This window comes from Rana temporaria, chromosome 3 (genome assembly GCF_905171775.1).
Source record: "Rana temporaria chromosome 3, aRanTem1.1, whole genome shotgun sequence".
In the NCBI taxonomy this organism is placed as follows: Eukaryota; Metazoa; Chordata; class Amphibia; order Anura; family Ranidae; genus Rana; species Rana temporaria.
In genome coordinates, this window is record NC_053491.1 from 419,278,632 (window position 1) to 419,294,484 (window position 15,853).

General features: G+C 45.2%; 1 protein-coding gene across 3 annotated transcripts in view; it reads right to left on the bottom strand.

Annotated features, from left to right (window-relative positions):
* Positions 1-15,853, bottom strand: part of LOC120933120 (chromaffin granule amine transporter-like) — a 73,909-nt gene that overhangs the window by 21,931 nt on the left and 36,125 nt on the right. For all 3 annotated transcript variants that reach the window (XM_040346126.1, XM_040346127.1, XM_040346128.1), the window contains 3 exons: positions 7,123-7,166; positions 6,986-7,046; positions 4,391-4,486 (listed from right to left, as the gene is read on the bottom strand). In XM_040346126.1, the coding sequence (XP_040202060.1) occupies positions 4,391-4,486; positions 6,986-7,046; positions 7,123-7,166 (201 nt within the window). The remainder of the gene's footprint in view (positions 1-4,390; positions 4,487-6,985; positions 7,047-7,122; positions 7,167-15,853) is intronic.

A 15,853-nucleotide genomic window follows, 5' to 3' on the forward strand; every position in this document is an offset into this window, starting at 1 on the left:
GTAATGCAGGACAGCATCAGAGGAGGAGCGGTGGCAGCAGAGGAAGAAGAACACCGGAAAAAGAAGACAGAAGAATAGCGGAAGAAGAGGCAGGGGGAGAAGGAGAAGATCCGAGGATGAAGATGGAGGAAGAAGCGGAGAAGAAGAAGAAGATTTTTAATAAAAACTATTTACTGTATTTTTTAACACTACACTACCACTGTACACTATACTACTTGTGAAAGGGGACTTCCAGATTCTGATAAGCCCCCCGCCCGCAGACCACGACATCCACAGGGCTAGGGTTGCTGTGAAGAGGCCCTTGTCCCCATCAACATGGCGGCAAGGTGCTTTGGGGTGGCCCCAAAAGCACCCATCCCCCCATGTTGAGGGCATGCGGCCTGGTATGGTTCAGGAGGGGGGGCTCGCTCGTCCCCCTCCCTTTCCTGACCTGCCGGGCTGCATGCTCGGACAAGGGCCTGGTATGGACCTGGGGGGGGGGGGTCCCACTCTGTTTTTTTTCTCGATTTTTATTTTTTTAAGCCTGCAATTTTTTTTTTTACATTCAGCGGGAAGCCCGCTGACAACTTATGACTCATCGGATGTTAAGGACACCGCGGCCGGCTTCCCGGCCCCCTCCTTAGCAACCAACTATATGCATAACATTTTTTATTTTTTTTAAACGCAAATCGTGGCAAAATCGCAGTTTTGGATGCAGGTCCATTGAATACTATTACGTGCAAAACGCTGCTTTTTGTGGGAAAAAAAGTCCCTGACCCTTCCAAAAAACGCAGTGGCACAAAAAAGCATTGATGTGAACATGTTCCATAGGAACCCATGTTAAAAAAAATTCCCTGCATTTCTGCAAAATGCATCAAAAAATGCATTAATGTGAATCGAGCCTAAATCCGTGTACACACGATTGGTTTGGGCCCCATCGGTCTTTTTTCCATCGGTGTTAAAAAATAGAACATGTTTTACATTTTTCCTATGGATAAAAAACTGATATAAAAATTCGATCGTCTGTGTGGAACTCCATGCTCAGAAGCATTGATCTTAATTTTTTTCGGCTCGTCGTAGTGTTTTACGTCACTGCGTTTTAGCACTGTTCGCTGTATAAATGTGAATGGTCCCAAAATTGTGTCAAAATTGTCCGATACGTCCGCCGCAATATCGCAGGCCTAACAAAAAAAATCGCAAATCGCTGCCATTACTAGTAAAAAAAAAAAAAAAAATCATAAATCTATCCCCTATTTTGTAGGCGCTATAACTTTTGCGCAAACCAATCAATATACGCTTATTGCGATTTTTTATTTTAACAAAAATATGTAGAACAATACGTACCGGCCTAAACCAAGGGAAATTTTTTATTTTTTAAAAAAAAAATTGGGATATTATTATAACAAAAAGTAAAAAATATTGTGTTTTTTTTTTTCAAAATGTTCCGTTTTTTGTATGTTTATAGTGCAAAAAATAAAAATCGCAGAGGTGATCAAATACCACCAAAAGAAAGCTCTATTTGTGGGAAAAAAATGATAAAAATATAATTTGGGTACAGTGTTGTATGACCGCGCAATTGTCATTCAAAATGCTTCAGCGCTGAAAGCTGAAAATTGGTCTGGGCACGAAGGGGGTTTAATTGCGCAGTAATGAAGTGGTTAAAGGGAATTTCAGAACTTTTGGACTAAGAATGATACTACTTTTTGATACAAAAAAGAACGGCCTAAATTTAGATATTGGTTTCCTTGCACATTATACTACAGTTTTACGACCCCCTCTGTCACTGTCAAACCCCCCCCCCCCCCCAGTCTAAAGCTCATTAACTATGTTAGTTTTATTGCCATGTACACGCGTTTGTGTGTTTGTTTTTCTTTCCCTCAGAGATTTGTGTTTTTTTAACGTTCTGCTAAAACATTTGTGAATCAATACTGGTGGGACCTTGAAGAAATGGACATACCCCGAAAGCTTGTCCTGAAAAATTGCATGTTAGTGCAAATACAAAAAGTACACGGACAGTACTCAATTGTCTATGTATTTGTTAGAAAGGATGAAATACAAACTAATAAAAGAACTGCTGTAAGGAAATAGTTAAATGCGTCAATACTTTTATAACGACTCAAGTGCTGTGTCATATTGTTATACCAGGCTTACCCTGAGGAGAATTCTCTTTTAAGTAGTTAATGTCTCTCTAATAAGATTTACTAGACTGGATTTTGATTAAGTGGCTTGATTTCCAGAAGGACCTTAATGTGATACTGAACAGTCACTGTTCTACATCTGCACAACAGGAGGAAACAGTCATATTTGCACGAGCCTCGTCGGCCTCCTGGTAATTCTGTTTGCTTGTTAAACTGTGACCCAAGACAATGAAAATGGTGTATGTATATATATATATATATATATATACCCCCCACGCACTATATTGTCAAAAGTATTAGGACACCTGCCTTTGCGCACACATGAACTTTAATGGCATTCCAGTTTAAGACCGTAGGGTTCAATATTAGCAGCTATAACACCTTCAACTTTTCTGGGAAGGCTGTCCACAAGGTTTAGGAGTGTGTCTATGGAAATGTTTGACCATTCCTCCAGATGCGCATTTGTGAGGTCAGGCATTGATGTTGAACGAGAAGGCCTGGCTCGCAGTTTCTGCTCTAATTCATCCCAAAGGTGTTATATCAGGTTGAGGTCCGGACTCTGTGCCGGACACTCAAGTTCCTCCATCCTAAACTCGCTCATCCATGTCTTTATGGACCTTTTTTTGTGCACTGGTCCAAATCATTTGATGGAGTCCTGCCCGCAACCCAATCGAACACCTTTTTGATGAATTTGAGTGGAGACTGTGAGCCAGGCCTTTTCATCCACATGAGTGCCTTACCTCACAAATGCTCTTCTGGAAGAATGGTCAAACATACCCATAGACACACTCCTAAACCTTGTGGACAGAATCCCACAAGAGTTGAAGCTGTTATAGCTACAAAGGGTGGGTCAACTCAATATTGAACCCTCCGGACAAAGACTGGAATGTCATTAAAGTTCATCTGCGTGTAAAGGCAATGCTCATCCATATGTTTATGGACCTTGCTTTGTGCACTGGTCAAAATCATTTGGTAGAGGGGGAATTATGGTGTGGCGCTGTTTTTCAGGGGTTGTGCTTGACCCATTAGTTCCAGGGAAGGAAACACTTAAAGCCTCAACATACTAAGACATTTCGGACAATTTCATGCTCCCAACTTTGTGGGAACAGTTTGGAGATGGCCCCTTCCTTTTCCAACATGACTGCACACCAATACACAAAGCAAGGTCCATAAAGACATGGATTAGTGACTTTGGGGTGGAGAAACTCGACTGGCCTGTCCTGATCTCAACCCAAAAGAATACCTTTGGGATGAATTAGCGAGGAGACTACAAGCTAGGCCTACTTATCCAACATCAGTGCCTTACCTCACAAATGCGCTTCTGGAAGAATGGTCAAACATTACCATAGACACACTCCTAAACCTTGTGGACAACCTTCCCAGAAGAGTTGAAGCTGTTATAGCTGCGAAGGGTGGGCCAACTCAATATTAAACCCTACGGACTAAGACTGGGATGCCATTAAAGTTCATGTGTGTGTAAAGGCAAGCGTCCCAATACTTTTGACTATATAGTGTGTGTATGTATGTATGTATGTATATATATATATATATATATATATATATATATATATATATATATATATATATATATATATATATATATATATATATATATTTCGGATAAAATAAAAAAATTGGCAAAAAAAAAGAGTATGTCAAGGAAAAAGTTAAAATAATATGCAATACATCTCTGTAATAACTCATTTGCCCAGCATCTGCAAGCAAATAAATACCTGTTAATATTCTAGAAATCTGGAGACCTAACTTACTGTTAGAAGTGACAACTCAGTGCCTCGCCTGTACTAAAATACCAAGCAGTGCTGCCAGCCCTGTCCAGTTCTTTTCTACTGGACTACAGAATATCTCCCCCTCTCTTTATCTTCATATTATAAGAGGGGAAGGCATGGCAGATGTTTTCAGCTCATACAGGGTGTTAGGAACTCTCCTTCTGGCAGAATAAACAGTTATTTTTCAGTATTACAGTGGTCTTAGACAAAACATGGGTAAATATTCATGTATTGTACACCACCTGCACATTTGCACATGTTCTTTCCTATTTTGTGTAGCGCAATCTGACAACACAACAGTTTACACACAGGTGTGTCCTGGTCAGGTGATGATCATGTTATGTCTATGGATTTGATTACCCTAACAAAATCTCTTGAAGGTGTTATTTCTTGCCTGAACAATCCTTCAGCTGGCATCATTTTAGAAACTGATAAGTACGTAGTTCTCAAAAAAGGAGTGTGCAATATCACTCTGTAAAATTTTACCTAGTTGCCAGCTCGGGGAGCACATGGTTTCCATCATCCAAATAGGCAAGGTGGGCTCCATAACTCCAATAGCCATATTTGCAATCCAGAGAGCCCCTGTGAAGAAAAATATAACACAGTGAGCTGTCTTTAGTTTGTTGGTAACTTTTTATCCGATAACCCAGCTGCTCTTTAGAAAACTTAAAGCGGATGTGCCACTAAAAAAATATTTTAAAAGCCAGCAGCTACAAATACTGCAGCTGCTGACTTTTAATATAAGGACACTTACCTGTCCTGGAGTCCAGCGCCGATCGCAGCAGATGACGAGCCGATCGCTCGTCACCCTGCTGCTCCCCCCTCCATCCACGGTGAGGGAACCAGGAAGTGAAGCGCTCCGGCTTCACTGCCCGGTTCCCTACGGCGCATGCGCGAGTCGCGCTGCGCCCGCCGATTGGCTCCCGCTGTGTGCTGGGAGCCGAGTGTTCCCAGCATACAACGGGGGACGGACGGGAAGCAAGGAAAAAACCCGTCTTTTGCCCGTATCGTAGGGCCGGAAGTGGGTGCAGATACCTGTCTGTAGACAGGTATCTGCACCCCCCTCCCCCCTGAAAGGTGTCAAATGTGACACCGGAGGGGGGGAGGGTGCCGATCAGCGCGACTTCACTTTAGAGTGGAGATGCGCTTTAAAGTAGTTGCAAACCCTTGCAGACCACTTTTGACGTCATTGCGGCTCCGGCCAGTGAGGCCTCGTACACACGACCGAGAATCTCGTCGTAAAAGAAAGGTAATTTTCCTCGACGAGGTTCTTGTCAGGCTTGTCGAGAATCTTGTCAAGCTTTCTTTGCGTACACACTGTCAAGACAAAATCTCGTCGTTCTCAAACGCGGTGACGTACAACACGTACGACGGCACTATAAAGGGGAAGTTTGATTCCACTGGTGCCACCCTTGGGGCTGCTTTTGCTAATCTCATGTTTCTACCTGTACGTACATGTGCCCAGCCATGCCATTCTGCCGACATATATGTGCAGGAGGCGGTCCTTAAGTGGTTAAGGAATACCTCGGAATTATATACCATGAAATGAGTTACACAGCTGCTTAATTGTAAAGTAAACAATATTCACTTGAATATATGAATAGTACCCGGGGTTGCCACATCATATTGAAGTTATCGCTATTTTCCTTTTTCATTGCCACAATCTCTTCCATCTTAGATAAATATTGTACCCTGTCTAGCCAATCCTTGACAGTCGGGACTTTGGTGGTTTTCCAATGTAATGGAATAAGAGATTTTGCTGCTGATAGGAGGTGTCTGGTTAATGATTTCTTATATTTACTAAGCGTTAAGTGGTTAATATGTAACAGACATGCATCAGCGTTCAGGTTTATTTTGGTGTCTGTATTACAGATTTTAAAATCTTTGTATGGTCGTTCCCATTTGAGAAAAGTTGACCTATTCATCAACTCCTCCTGAATGTGAAAATTTGGGCTAGATCAGCACTGCAGCCAATCAAAATACAATACAACCAGGAGGAGAATTCCTTTATCCACCTTGAATATGTGGATGGGGGAATCCGTATCTCCTGATACGCCGTTGTATTTCTGAGTGCCGGCCATCGTATCTTTGCGCCTGATTTAGAGAATAGATATCCCTAAGATCTGACTGGTGTAAGTGTCTTACACCGTCGTATCTTAGGCTGCATATTCTCGCTGGCCACTAGGTGACGCTTCCGTATAGTTATGCGAGGAATATGCAAATTAGTAATTACGCCGATTCAGAAACGAACGTCCGCCCGGCGTTTTTTTTTTATGTCGTTTGCGTTCGGCTTTTTCCGGCTTAAAGTTACCCCTGCTATATGAGGGGTATGTGCGGCGTATCCTATGTTGAGGATTTGGCCATCGTTCCCGCGTCAAATTTAGAAAATTTACGTCGTTTGCGCAAGTCGTTCGTGAATAGGGCTGGACGTCATTTACGTTCACGTCGAATCCAATACGTCCTTGCGGCGTACTTTGGCGCAATGCACACTGGGATATTTTACGGACGGCGCATGCGCCGTTCCAAAAAAACGTCAAAAACGCGGGGTCAAGTAAAATTTAAATACAACACGCCCCCAACATCCCCATTTGAATTAGTTCTTTCTGAATACACAACTTGCGCCCAAAGTTACAGCGGCGTAACGTATCGTATATTACGCCGGAAGAAAGATGCGCTCAGGTATCTGAATCCGGCCCATTCTCTCTGATTTTTGGAACATTATATAAAGTTGTATATAAAATTCACCAATTATCTATCAAATGTGTTTTCCAGCGCTAAACCTTTCATCCAATTTCTAAATTGTTGCATTTGTAAATTTCAAAAGCCAGTATAATGGAATAGTAGTGGTAAAAAAAAGCACTTAAATTCTCCTTTAAGGGGCGTGGCAGGGGGTGTGTCCTATGCCTCGTTCTCATCTCAAAAAGTTGGGAGGTATGTTTACAGTATATATGAAGGGGGTTTGAATGGTGAGTGGGGAAGGTTTGTCTGTACCGGGGTTCCATGCTGGTGGGCCCAGGTGTGGCATTTTTAGGAGCAGAAGCACTGCAAATTTAGTGCCGTTATATACACAATATAACTTACCAGCAGCAACCAAGATATAAGGGTCCTTGAGGAGTGTAAGATATGAGGTTGGTGCAATACTCTAAAGAATAAAACACAATATATTAGAAGCAGACATAGCAGTAAGTACCCATCTCTCTCCCTTTACTGACACTCACCCCTGGAGAAAACTTAGAAGGCTTCAGAAAAAAAAGCTGGAGAGCTGTGGACAGAAAGGGAGACAAAGGAAGAGTCAGAAGGCAGGATAAGGTGGTAATGCATTTAGTGTGGTGTAGTGAATCGTCATACTATTTTTTAATTGCACCCCAATGCCCGCCTACAGTGGAGGGCAAGGCTTCCTTTCCCTTGGTAGTGCATGTTGTGAATTATGACAAATTAAAGCACAACAATTATAATTTAAACCCTTTAGGGCTTTTTCAGCTCTTCATTTCTTCTTTTTTTGCGTATATTCCATAGAGATTAAAGGAGTTATCCAAGCTAAAACTTTTAACCCCCCCACTTACCTGCCTACGATCCCCCGTTGTTCCGATATCGCCGTCCCGTTCTCCGGTCCCGGTCTGTTCCACTTCCTGCGGGTCGGTGACTCACAGTGCGCTCAGCCTATCAGCGGCCGCAGCAATGTCCCGTCGCGGCCGCTGATAGGCTGAGCGCACTGTGAGTCACCGACCCGCAGGAAGTGGAAGAGACCGGGACCGGAGAACGGGACGGCGATATCGGAACAACGGGGGATCGTAGGCAGGTAAGAAAGTTTATTTTGTATAGTTTTACAGCCCGGGCACAGCGGGGGTTAAAAGTTTTAGCTTAGAGAACTCCTTTAATGTACCTTAAAGGGTTAAAGGGTCAAAATTCATGTACTGATTTAAAAAATGGATGAAACATTTAATGCAATATGAATATTATTTGGTAGTTAAATAATATATATATATCGGCGTATATCACGCACAGGCGTATAACTCGCACCTTCATTTTAAGAGTGAAGTTCCAGGAAAAAAATTTGAATTTTAAATAAAGAACTTTGAAGCAAAATATGGGTCAGTGCCCATCAATGCAGCCTCACCAGTGCCCATCAATGCAGCCTGATCAATGCCCATCTGCAGCCTCACAATTGCCCATCTGCAGCCTCACAATTGCCCATCAATGCATCTTGATCAATGCCCACCTGCAGCCTCACAATTTCCCATCTGCAGCCTCACAATTGCCCATCAATGCAGCTTGATCAATTTCCATCGGCAGCCTCACAATTGCCCATCTTGATCAATGCCCATCTGCAGCCTCACCATTGCCATCAATGCAGCCTGATCAACACCCATCTGAAGCCTCACAAGTGCCAAAAATGTAGCCTGATCAATGCCCATCTGTAGCCTCACCTCAAATTACTGCTGCCTCTGAGGAGACAGGGAGGGGGCGGGACGAGCACTGTCATAACATACAGCGAGAATCTCCTCTTTACTCGCGGCCTCTTTAACCACTTCCATACAGGGCACTTATACACCTTCCTGTCCAGACCAATTTTCAGCTTTCAGCGCTGTTGCACTTTGAATGACAATTGCGCGGTCATGCTACACTGTACCCAAACTAAATTTGTATCATTTTGTTCCCACAAATAGAGCTTTCTTTTGGTGGTATTTGATCACCTCTGCGATTTTTATTTTCTGCTTAAAAAATTACCGAAAATTTGGAAAAAAAAAAGTTCTTTTTTTGTTTCAGTTACAAAACATTGTAAATAAGTAGTAGTACTGCACTGATGGGCACCGATGAGGTGGCATTGATGGGCACTGATGATGGGCACTAATATGCGGCACTGATAGGCGGCACGGATGGGCACTGATAGGCAGCATGGATAGGCGACATGGATAGGCACGGATAGGCGGCATGGATGGGCACGGATAGGTGGCATGGATGGGCACTGATAGGCAGGATGGATAGGCACTGATAGGCGGCATGGATAGTCACTGATAGGCAGCATGGATAGTCACTGATAGGTGTCACGGATGGGCATAGATGGGCACTGATAGGTGGCACTAATGTACTGTAGTGTGTATTACTAATGGATGCCAATCAGTGCCAAACAATAATGCCCATTGTGGGCACTGATTGGCATCCATTATTTCTGATTGTCACCCCTGGTGGTCTATTTATTATTTATTTATTTATTACTATTTATTTGGGAAGCGTGCATATACCACCGGTCGGTGGTGCCAAAGCGCTTTGTGACAAAATAGCCTAGATGTTCTGGCGAGGGGAGCATAAATAAAAGAGAAGGGAGAAAAAAACAAGAAAAATTGGCCTAGGATTGAAATGCTTGGGTGGCATACCTGTGGTGGGCATCCCTGGTGGTCTAGTGGCATCCCTGGTGGTCCAGTGTGGGCATCTTCGGGGGGGGCTGCGCTGATAATCAATCAGCACAAACCCCCCCTGTCAGAGGAGCAGCCGATCGGCTCTCCTCTACTCGCGTCTGATAGACGCGAGTGAGGAAAAGCCGATTACCGGCTTTTCCTGTTTACATCGTGATCAGCCGTGATTGGACACGGCTGATCACGTGGTAAAGAGTCTTTGTCAGAGACTCTTTACCTAGATCGGTGTTGCAGGGTGTCAGACTGACACCCTGCAACAACAATCGCCACCCGGGGGGCGCACAGCGGCTCAATATCCTGAGGACGTCATATGACGTCCAGTCAGGGTATTGAAACTACATCACAGGGCATGGGGCACACAGTAGGGTACATTAGGGGGTACACAGCAAAGCACAGGGCACATCAGGGAGTACACAACAGGGCACAGAGCACATCACATCACAGGGCACACAGTAGGGAACATCATAGGTCACAGCGCACATTAGGTGGTACACAGCAGGGCACATCACAGGGCATGGGGCACACAGTAGGGCACATCAGGGAGTACACAGCACATCACAGGGCATGGGGAACACAGTAGGGCACATCAGCGAGTGCACATCACAGGGCATGGGGCACACAGTAGAGCACATCACAGGGCACACGCAGTAGGGCAAATAGCAGGGCACAAACCAAAACACAGGGCACACAGCACTGGGATCCTCCAGACACAGTACAGTGTCTCTCAGGGCAGCCATGAGGGGGAGAAGGCACATGGGGACACCGTGGGTGGGTGGAGGACACAGGGAGACACTGTGGGGGGGGGTGGAAGGCACAGGGGGACACGGTGGGGGTGATGAAAGGCACAGGGGGACACGATGGGTGGGTGGAGGACACAGGGGGACACTGTCACTGTGGGGGGGGGGGGGTGGAAGGCACAGGCGGAAACTGTGGGGTGGTGGAGGACACAGGGGGACACTGTGGGTGGGTGGAGAACACAGGGGGACACTGTGGAGGTGGGGGACACGGTTGTGGAAGTTGTGGAAGGCACGGGGGGACACGGTGGGTGGGTGGAGGACACAGGGGGACACGGTGGGGGGGATGGAAGGCACAGGGGGACACGGTGGGTAGGTGGAGGACACAGGGGGACACTGTGGGGGGTGGAAGGCACAGGGGGACACTGCGGGTGGGTGGAGGACACAGAAGGACACGGTGGGTGGGTGGAGGACACAGGGACACGGTGGGTGGGTGGTGGACACTGTGGGGGATATGTAAGGCACAGGGGGACACAGTGGGTGGGTGGAGGACACAGGGGGACACGGTGGGTGGGGGACACAGTGGGGGGGTGTAAGGCACAGGGGCCACTGTGGGTAGGTGGAGGACACAGGGGAACACTGTGGGGGGTGTAAGACAGAGGGGGACACGGTGGGTGGAGGACACGGTGGGTGGGTGGAGGACACAGGGGGGACATGGTGGGTGGGTGGACCCAGGGGGACACTGTGGGGGGGTGTAAGGCACAGGAAGACACTGTGGGTGGGTGGAGGACACTGTGGGGGGGTGTAAGGCACAGGAAGACACTGTGGGTGGGTGGAGGACACTGTGGGGGGGTATAAGGCACAGGGGGACACTGTGGGGGGTGTAAGGCACAGGGGGACACTGTGTCGTTTTTCTTAAACCATTTTAGAGGAATCCATATAGGCTAGTAGTGTAAGACATATAGTAATTGGGGGGCCCAAATCATTTTTAGAAGATTTGCTCGGCCCACCACTGATAAAAGGTAACTTAGACCAAGCTAGACTCTTTTGTTTAAATTTATCCAAGATGGGAGTCAGATTATATTGTAAATAATCTTTCACCCTTGGAAATATCTATATTCCTAGATATTTAAAGGATGTCACAACTTTAATTTGCTGAGCCTTGCTTGGTATGTTGGATTCATCTAAAGGAAATATAACTGATTTGTCCCCATTAACCACTTAAGCCCCAGACCAATATGCTGCTAAATGCCCAAAGGCGTTTTTACAATACAGCACTGCGTCGCTTTAACAGACAATTGCGCGGTCGAGCGACGTGGCTCCCTAACAAAATTGGTGTCCTTTTTTCCCCACAAATAGAGCTTTCTTTTGGTGGTATTTGATCACCTCTGCGGTTTTTATTTTTTGCGCTATAAACAAAAATAGAGCGACAATTTTGAAAAAAATGCAATATTTTTTACTTGTTGCTATAATAAATATCCCCCAAAAACATATATAACATTTTTTTTTCCTCAGTTTAGGCCGATACGTATTCTTCTACCTATTTTTGGTAAAAAAAAATCGCAATAAGCGTTTATCGATTGGTTTGCGCAAAATTTATAGCGTTTACAAAATAGGGGATAGTTTTATTATTTTTTTTTTTTTTACTACTAATGGCGGCGATCAGCGATTTTTTTCGTGACTGCGACATTATGGCGGACACTTCGGACAATTTTGACACATTTTTGGGACCATTGTCATTTTCACAGCAAAAAATGCATTTAAATTGCATTCTTTATTGTGAAAATGACAGTTGCAGTTTGGGAGTTAACCACAGGGGGCGCTGTAGGAGTTAGGGTTCACCTAGTGTGTGTTTACAACTGTAGGGGGGTGTGGCTGTAGGAATGACGTCATCGATCGAGTCTCCCTATAAAAGGGATCACTCGATCGATGCAGCCGCCACAGTGAAGAACGGGGAAGCCGTGTTTACATACGGCTCTCCCCGTTCTTCAGCTCCAGGGAGCGATCGCGACGGGGCGGCTATTAACAAATAGCCGCGCCGTCGTCCCGTATCGCTCCCCGCGGGAATCCGACCGCCGCATGTAGCGGGGGGGTCCCGATCGGACCCCCGACCCGCGGAAAGGCAGGGACGTACCTGTACGCCCATATGCCTGTACGTGCCATTCTGTGGACGTACATATACATGCGGTGGTCGGCAAGTGGTTAATAACAAAGCCTGAGAATAAGCCAAAGGTTTTTTATAAGGGTCATTAAGGAAATCAAGGAATTTCCTAGGGCCACATCACAGACATACTTAAAGGGGTTGTAAAGGAAAAAATGTTTTTTTCATAATAAGCATCCTTTACCTGCAGACATTCATCTTTTCACTTCCTCATTGTTCATTTTTGCTCAGAAGTTGCTCTATTTCTTCTCTGTTTTGTTCACTTCCTGCTTGTCTGATTTTACAGACCACCGTGATGGGAGGCTTTACTGCGGTGGTCAGTGACGTGCTCACCCCCTCCTGGGAACTACATCTGTATGGCAGGACGCTCTCTACGTGTTAGAGACTTCAAGGAGGTGTGAATTACTGTGCGTGCCGCAATTCATACTGGGAAATTTAGTTTTTACATGAACGAGCGATGCAAACCAGGAAGTGAATGAGAGAACAGAAACTAGAATGCCGGAGGTGATATAGATGAAGGAATTTAATAGGTATTTACTTGTTTTTTTTTGCAGAATCATTACACTATTCTGTCTGTCTACCTTGCAGACATTAATTTTAGGCAAAATTTTTTTTTCCTTTACAACTCCTTTAACCACTTCCATACCGGGCCTATTTTGCCACTTCTCTCCTACATGCATAAATCATATTTTTTTTGTTAGAAAATTACTCAGAACCCCCAAACACTATATATGTTTTTTTAGCAGACACCCTAGGGAATAAAATGCCGGCCATTGCAACTTTTTATCTCGCACAGTATTTGCGTAATAATTTTTCAAACGCCTTTTTTTGGGGAAAAAAACGGTTTTGTGAATTAAAAAATAACAAAACAGTAAAGTTAGCCCAATTTTTTTGTATAATGTGAAAGATGATGTTACGCCGAGTAAATAGATACCTAACATGTCACGCTTTAAAATTGCGCACACTCATGGAATGGCGCCAAACGTCAGTACTTAAAAATCTTCATAGGCGTCGCTTATTTTTTTTTACAAGTTACAAATTTAGAGTTACAGAGGAGCTCTAGTGCTAGAATTGTTGCTGGCGCTCTAACGCACGCGGCGATACCTCACATGTGTGGTTTGAATGGCGTTTACATATGTGGGCGGGACTTACGCGTGTGTTCGCTTCTGAGCGCGATTTAAAATATTTTTTTTTATTTTACTCAATTTCTTTTATTTTTACACTTTTTTTTACATTTTTTTTTTGATCACTTTTATTCCTATTACAAGTAATGTAAACATCCCTTGTAATAGGAATGGTTCGTGACAGGTACTCTTTATGGAGAGATGCAGGGTCAATAAGACCCCACATCTCTCCTCCAGGCTGGAAAGCATTAGATCGTGAAAAAAAATTCACCGATCTAATGCTTTCAGCCGCGATTGCGGCTGTGTTTACATTCCAGGACCCGGGCGTGACGTCATAACATTGCGCCCGGGCCTCCGACGATCATAGAGATGACTGGTGACCATCTGGTCACCAGTCTACTCTATGGTTTCCATCGGACACCGGCTGATCATTTCTCCGGGTCTCCGATGGCAAAGGAGAGCCCGGAGAAGCACCGGATGGCGGTGGGAGGGGGGGCGTCCCCTCCCACCACCTATAAGAAGGATCAAGCGGCGGAACCGCCGCTATGATCATTCTTATGGTGCAGGGATTCGCTGGCTGAAGAAATGGATATCTGAATGATGCCTATGGCTGCAGGCATCTTTCAGATATCCCCACTAAATGTCCAGGATGTCATATGACGTCCTTGGGGTGGAAGTGGTTAAGGCCCTACACCAACTGGTCTGCCAGTTCTACGCAGAACGGGGAAGCCTGTTGCTTTTCCAACTCACGGTGCAACAATTTTCCTAATTAGTAGGTGTCTGGAACACCAGGGCCGTCGCCAAATCTGGCCGCAATGCTGACCCCCACCACCGTAAACATGGACCGGGCATCAGCCTCGGCCCTCCTATCGGCAGGGTCCTTGAAGGAATCGTGGTTACCTTATTTAACCTGGAAACCAGGGGGTCCACAATCGGGGAAAATGTTCATTTTTTTCAGGACATTCTCCTCAAAGTGGTAATGCACCTCCATGCGTTTTGGGACCAAAAAGGCCCACTGCAGGCGTTCCCATTCTTTGTAAATAAACTTATCAAAGTAAGTTAGGTAGGGAAACATCTTAGCCATGTGGGCCGGCTTGTGGGACCCAAAGGGGACCGACACCTTTGCCGTATCCTTCATTTTCAGGGTCTCCCGCACGGCTGTGATAAGTGCTACTACAAGCGCCCTTTCCTGCGCTGACCTGGACACGGAGTCATCCCCACTGTCCGAATGGTCCTGGTCCGCATCCTCTGACCCATCAGAAAAGGGGCCGGTTGCCACAGCAAGGCCCGAGTCTGAATCAGAGTTTTTACCAGAAGACGGTGGGGGGCGTTTCTTACCCCCCTTGCGCCCGCACGCCACTTCCACCCTGGAAACAAAAAACTCCAGGACCACCGACAAAGCGTCCACCGGCACCGCAGGTGCAGGGGCACCGGTTGCCACAATAGGGATGTCTGGGGAAGAAGCGAGTGCGCTGACCCACACCCGCCTGACACGCGTTAGGGACCTAAGGCAAGGTACACAAAAGTCCACCCTCCTAGCTGCATACAGACTGAGGAGCCTCCTAAGGTCAAGAATAAGTTGCTGTGTCCCTCAATAAACTTCAGAGAAAAGGATTTTACGGTGAGTACAAAAATCCTATTTTTATAAGGGTCATTAAGGAAATCAAGGAATTATCTGTGTCTCCGAGAAACATCAAAGTGTCATCCGCATATAGAGAAATTTTCTCATGCCGTATTCCTCTAATAAACCTGCAAATATCCTCAGACTTTCGAATGACTTCCGCTAGCGTCTCTACAGCCAGTGCAAATAGCAATGGGGACAAGGGACACCCCTGCCGAGTGCCCCTTTGTAAACAAAAAAAATTCTGTTACTAAGCCCTTGGACTAGAATATAATAAGTTAACCTAGCGTATAAATCTATCTCCCAGGCCAAACCTGTCCTGTACCTTCCACAAGTATGTCCACTCTACACTGTTGAATGCCTTTGCAGCATCGAGTGACAGAATAGCTCTCTTCCCCGGGTTATCTGATGGTAACTGCATGTTTAAAAAAGTCTCCTTAAATTGATCGCTGTAGACCTGGTATGTATGAAACCAGACTGATCTGGGTGAATCAATCCCTGCATAACCCTACCCAATCTCATTGCCAGAATCTTAACATCCGAATTTAACAACGATATCGGGAGGTAAGCTTCTGGAGCCAGAAGATTCTTATCTAGTTTTGGCAGTGCAATGATACAGGCATAGTTCATAGAGTCTGGAAGTTTGAAAGATTCCCAAGCCTGGTTAAGTACGTTCAATAATTCTGGCAACAAGACATCCCCATATTGTTTATACACTTCTGACAATAATCCATCCAGACCTAGAGCTTTACTATTCAGAGATTTTGCCACTGCCCTTCCTATAGTGTAGAGAGAAGGTAATTTTAAGGGGTTTTAAGGGGTCTAAAAATTCTCTAATGCTTGACATGGGATAATCAACTTTGCTCTGGTACAAGTTACTATTAAAGGAGCAGAA